The sequence below is a fragment of the Eucyclogobius newberryi genome, unplaced genomic scaffold (assembly GCF_026437365.1).
Source record: "Eucyclogobius newberryi isolate DKJ021-1_F unplaced genomic scaffold, fEucNew1.0.hap1 SCAF_2, whole genome shotgun sequence".
NCBI lineage: Eukaryota > Metazoa > Chordata > Actinopteri > Gobiiformes > Gobiidae > Eucyclogobius > Eucyclogobius newberryi.
The window spans coordinates 3,233,737-3,240,002 of NW_027315834.1; the positions used below are offsets into that span (position 1 = coordinate 3,233,737).

Here is a 6,266-nt window from a genome sequence, read left to right on the forward strand (position 1 = left end):
CCCTCAAACACGCCCCCTACCCCTGATACACGCCCCCTACCCCTGATACACGCCCCCTTACCCCTGATACACGCCCCCTACATCTGATACACGCCCCCTTACCCCTGATACACGCCCCCTACATCTGATACACGCCCCCTACCCCTGATACACGCCCCCTACCCCTGATACACGCCCCCTACATCTGATACACGCCCCCTACATCTGATACACGCCCCCTTACCCTGATACACGCCCCCTACCCCTGATACACGCCCCCGCCCTCAAACACGCCCCCTACCCCTGATACACGCCCCCTACCCCTGATACACGCCCCCTTACCCTGATACACGCCCCCTACATCTGATACACGCCCCCTTACCCTGATACACGCCCCCTACCCCTGATACACGCCCCCGCCCTCAAACACGCCCCCTACCCCTGATACACGCCCCCTACCCCTGATACACGCCCCCTTACCCCTGATACACGCCCCCTACATCTGATACACGCCCCCTTACCCCTGATACACGCCCCCTACATCTGATACACGCCCCCTTACCCCTGATACACGCCCCCTACATCTGATACACGCCCCCTTACCCTGATACACAAATACAATAGGTGGATAAGCGCAGTGACCGGCCCGTGCGACCTGTGCCTGTATTGATGCTGTTGGGGGTGTTTCCTGCAGGGAGGACTTCAGCTTCACACCCTACACCACACATTTCTACCTCAAACTGGGCCGGAAAGCTCCCCTTCTCAAGAGCGCCACCCACAGGCTGAGCATGAACATGAGGACTCCAGGGGCCGCCGCGGTGAGTCCTCTGCCCCTTTGCCACTTCACTAGTCGCCTTGTGTCTGGAGCAGCTGCACTCCACGGTTTGGACAGTGACCAGATGAGTTATTTGATCTGTTTAGCTAAATGTTTTCAGGATTGACTGTTTCAGGGGCTGCACTGGTTCTATCATAGAACAATGTTTAGAGCTGAACTCTTTCCTCCAATGTTATTTTTGTCTTTTCTTACTTCCTCGTGCTGCTGTGTTTGTTTGAAATTAGTGTTTGTTCTAATATCATTTTTGATCCTGATACTTTATTTCAGTGGCTGAAAAACTAAAGGAATTCAATTTTGTTGTAGATAAAAGGGTAAAACATAACTCTTGAAAACTTTAGGATGTCTCATAAAAATGTCTACAAACTAAAAGTATTTTAGTACTTAGATAAAAAAACATTTTTTACAGTAAACAGAGAATATGCAGAGTAAACACAGCACAGGTTCATTGTGTTTAGTCTTTATTTGTCAGGGACAATGTACAAAATCATTCATCTTTAAGAGAAAAGATGATCTGCATCAGATTTAGCTTCTTTCCATCTGCAGCAGGTGAATACATAACACAGTAATAAAAAGTACACATTTATTAAAAAATCATGATGTTTGGGTGAGTTCAGTTCTGTGGGAGAAGAGCCGGTGGAAACGTGGCTATTGATTCTTGATTCCATTAAATGTGAGCGCTCTGTGTTCTCAGGCCCCTCCCCCTCATGCTCCACACACTTTTGAGCATCTAAACTTTCATTTCCATTTTCTTTTTAGTAAAGAGAAAGTGGTTTATGCACAATTATACGAGTGAAAGTAAAATGTCTGTGTTTAAGGGGAATTAGGGGAGGAGTAAAGGCCTTTTTGGCATAAGTCCTGTGGATCATCTGCTCATGTCTTAGTCAACCCTCCATCGCTTCATTTACATTCATAATCCAATCTTCAATGAGCCGCAGTAACGACTGTTCACCTCCAGGTGAAGCCGTTTCCTGGGGCTGACAAAGAGAAGAGCAAAGAGCCAAAGCACTCAAGCCAAAGCGCCGGAGACGGTCCAATGAGCAAGAAGGCAAAGAGGGCACTCCCTTAGCTCCGCCCACCCACGGAGCTCCGCCCACCCCCGCAGCCGCCCAAGTACAGTTCTGTCACACAGCACCACAGCAACTAGTCTTGTATTGTCATTGTGAGCTGCTGTGTCCAACGCATGTCCAACACATGTCCCCTGAATGTCCCTGAGGAGCATTGAAGTTAGTCTAAGAGCCCGTTACACCAGACTAACACGTACAGGGGCCACAGCCCGTTACACCAGACTAACACGCACAGGGGCCACAGCCCGTTACACCAGACTAACACGCACAGGGGCCACAGCCCGTTACACCAGACTAACACGCACAGGGGCCACAGCCCGTTACACCAGACTAACACGCACAGGGGCCACAGCCCGTTACACCAGACTAACACGCACAGGGGCCACAGCCCGTTACACCAGACTAACACGCACAGGGGCCACAGCCCGTTACACCAGACTAACACGTACAGGGGCCACAGCCCGTTACACCAGACTAACACGCACAGGGGCCACAGCCCGTTACACCAGACTAACACGTACAGGGGCCACAGCCCGTTACACCAGACTAACACGTACAGGGGCCACAGCCCGTTACACCAGACTAACACGCACAGGGGCCACAGCCCGTTACACCAGACTAACACGTACAGGGGCCACAGCCCGTTACACCAGACTAACACGCACAGGGGCCACAGCCCGTTACACCAGACTAACACGCACAGGGGCCACAGCCCGTTACACCAGACTAACACGCACAGGGGCCACAGCCCGTTACACCAGACTAACACGCACAGGGGCCACAGCCCGTTACACCAGACTAACACGCACAGGGGCCACAGCCCGTTACACCAGACTAACACGCACAGGGGCCACAGCCCGTTACACCAGACTAACACGTACAGGGGCCACAGCCCGTTACACCAGACTAACACGCACAGGGGCCACAGCCCGTTACACCAGACTAACACGTACAGGGGCCACAGCCCGTTACACCAGACTAACACGTACAGGGGCCACAGCCCGTTACACCAGACTAACACGCACAGGGGCCACAGCCCGTTACACCAGACTAACACGTACAGGGGCCACAGCCCGTTACACCAGACTAACACGCACAGGGGCCACAGCCCGTTACACCAGACTAACACGCACAGGGGCCACAGCCCGTTACACCAGACTAACACGTACAGGGGCCACAGCCCGTTACACCAGACTAACACGCACAGGGGCCACAGCCCGTTACACCAGACTAACACGTACAGGGGCCACAGCCCGTTACACCAGACTAACACGTACAGGGGCCACAGCCCGTTACACCAGACTAACACGCACAGGGGCCACAGCCCGTTACACCAGACTAACACGCACAGGGGCCACAGCCCGTTACACCAGACTAACACGCACAGGGGCCACAGCCCGTTACACCAGACTAACACGCACAGGGGCCACAGCCCGTTACACCAGACTAACACGCACAGGGGCCACAGCCCGTTACACCAGACTAACACGCACAGGGGCCACAGCCCGTTACACCAGACTTTATACTCATCCAAATATGTGCTCATCTGAGATGTAACAAAATCAATCCTATCCTTGTCTCCTGCTTTAATCTGCATATGTGTTCTGCCTGTAGGACGCTGCAGGACGCAGCTCTGTGCTGCAGAGGCCCCGCCCACAGCCCTCTGCTCCCGCCTACCTCTCCTCGCAGCTGTCAATCATCTCAGCACCACAGAGGAGCTGTGCCACCTGCGGGACTACTACCACAGACAACCACAGAGCCGGAGCCTGAGGCTTCTGAGCCAGGGGCCCTGGCCTGTCTTACTGGGCCCCTGAGGAGCCTCCTTTTGCCCTGCACTGTCAGACAGGCTGCTGGCAGCCATGTGAGAACACAAGCTGCCACCCGAGCACACCAAGTCCACGTTTGTTACTAACTCTGCCTCATAATCATGGTAGTTTTAAAGGTGCACTATGTAACCTTTCTGGTGGGCCTTCCACCGGCCCGTCTCCATGGATTGCTTTGCCTGGACTGTTCCTCTGTATGGCAGGAACTACTTCTTAAATATATTGCATTTTTTAAATTACAGATGGTTTTATTGGTAGGAAAAACAAAACCTTCTTACTGTTAGCAGGCTCGCCTCTCCACAGACCTGACCTGTAACCTAGCCTGGTGCCACCTGCTTGTCTCCTTGAAGAGTGACAAGTTTAATGCCATACTGTGAAATACTCCTGGTAATGCAATAACATCGCCATGGAAACAGATCCATTGGCAGAGCAGCAGCAAATGCATAGTGCACCTTTAATGTTGGCACAGTGCACCTTTAATGTTGGCACAGTGCACCTTTAATGTTGGCACAGTGCACCTTTAATGTTGGCACAGTGCACCTTTAATGTTGGCACAGTGCACCTTTAATGTTGGCACAGTGCACCTTTAATGTTGACACAGTGCACCTTTAATGTTGGCACAGTGCACCTTTAATGTTGACACAGTGCACCTTTAATGTTGGCACAGTGCACCTTTAATGTTGGCACAGTGCACCTTTAATGTTGACACAGTGCACCTTTAATGTTGGCACAGTGCACCTTTAATGTTGGCACAGTGCACCTTTAATGTTGACACAGTGCACCTTTAATGTTGGCACAGTGCACCTTTAATGTTGGCACAGTGCACCTTTAATGTTGGCACAGCGACACGGTGCTGTCCACACACACATGTGGGCGCTCCTTTCAGCCTGTGGGGGCGCTGTTTCATCCTCTGACACATTTGTCTTGACTGATGTTCAGCTCAAAGTGTTTTATTTGAAATATTTATTTCTTCATTTGCCATTGACGGCTTAATGTTTGGAAGATGTGACAGTTGTTTTGAGCCTCCCTTTAAAGAAATAAGTGTATTTTTATAATTCATGGGTAATATTGTGCTGAAAAGAATAAAAGTAATGCACTTTGAAGTCACACGCTTTGTCTTTTAACTTATGCCAATATTCAGTCTGGTCTTTTAGTCTAGTTTTAGTTGACTAAATCATGAATAAATGTAGTCAAACAGAAAGTGTATGTGTAACAGTAACAGAGGAGCTGACTCCACTTGTCCCTTTAATTTCATTTTTGTTTAGCTTCTTTATACTCATTTATTATCCTACTTTTAATTCTGTTTTATTCAGCAAAAATATGCCACCATATTTGAGCCGAGGTTTATGTTTTGTCTCCTGTAGAAGACGAGACTGTACCAGCAAAACATGCCCCACAGGGACAATAAAGTGTACCATGACCTAAAGCCGCTCTATGACACACGTTTATGTCTTTTAATGCCGTTCTGTGGAATATCTGTGTAATTCCTCTTTCGTCTTGGAGCGATACGTTGTAGAAAGAGATTCACTGGTACTTGACTCATCTGGACCTGTTCAGTCTTATTAGGCCCGAGCTAAAGGGGAATCGTCCCGGCGAGGGACTTTGTAAAAATGTATCCAGAGGCTGGAAAACGCAAACATTGAGCTGTAAACGAGGATGGATTTGCTGTTGAGCGCTATCGTGAAGATTCCGTGAAAGAAAATTGAAAGACGCCTCAGTTATCTTACTGGAGCGTGCCGAGCGAGGAAAATGGCTCTCGAGAGCCCTCTCCAAATGTGACTTTTAAACATTCATAAAAGAATATTTATTTGTCATAGACAACTGAAAATATTTATAACGGGTTCATTTGTGACCGGGCCACGGGAGCGCGTGCGCTGCGCCTGTTGTGAGCGACACGTGTTTATTGTATGACATTGTGTTGTGCTCATCTTCAACAGAAAAAAGAAATAAAGCTCATTAAACGCATTGACTTGATTTGATATTTGAATCATTCTGTCCCTGTGATTGTAGTTCAAGCAGCTCCAGTGTCGCCCCCTTGTGTTACACAACAGTAATGACTCGTGTTCGAAGGAGAAAGTTCCAAATCAATGAAGGACTCGCGACAGTTTGGACCTTTTTGCTGTGCGTGAATGAACAACACAAAGGGAAAGCTTATACAAGACTGTTGATTATTCGTACTCTTACACGTTACTTTTATAATACAGTAGTGCAGTAATGTAACAAGTTTGTTTTCCACGGCAGTAACAAGGTAACCTAAGTTACTTTTAAAAGTATCGCTACCCAACAATGGAACAAATACTCCCACATGTAATTCACAATGATCAGACAGGATTTATTAACAAACAACAAGACATTTCAATACCTAAAGCATTTCCTTCATGATTTTTGTCCAATGTTTGAATTCTCCTCTTTTCTCCTCTATAAAAGAAAGATCTTGAAAAATTTACTTTTATCCCATACAATGCCTGAAAAATGACTTAGTTGGGGGTTTATTGGCAGAGGACGAAGTCATTTGGTCGAGTCATTTGGAGGAAGTTAAGAATCCTTGGGTGAAATCTGTGCTGA

The 6,266-nt window shown here is 48.6% G+C and overlaps 1 protein-coding gene across 2 annotated transcripts in view; it reads left to right on the plus strand.

Annotated features, from left to right (window-relative positions):
- recql (RecQ helicase-like) overlaps positions 1-1,884 on the plus strand; it is a 27,398-nt gene extending 25,514 nt beyond the window's left edge. For both annotated transcript variants that reach the window (XM_072454428.1, XM_072454426.1), the window contains exons 13-14: positions 674-797; positions 1,770-1,884. In XM_072454428.1, the coding sequence (XP_072310529.1) occupies positions 674-797; positions 1,770-1,792 (147 nt within the window). In that variant the 3' untranslated portion in view covers positions 1,793-1,884. The remainder of the gene's footprint in view (positions 1-673; positions 798-1,769) is intronic.
- Positions 1,885-6,266: the final 4,382 nt, after the last annotated feature.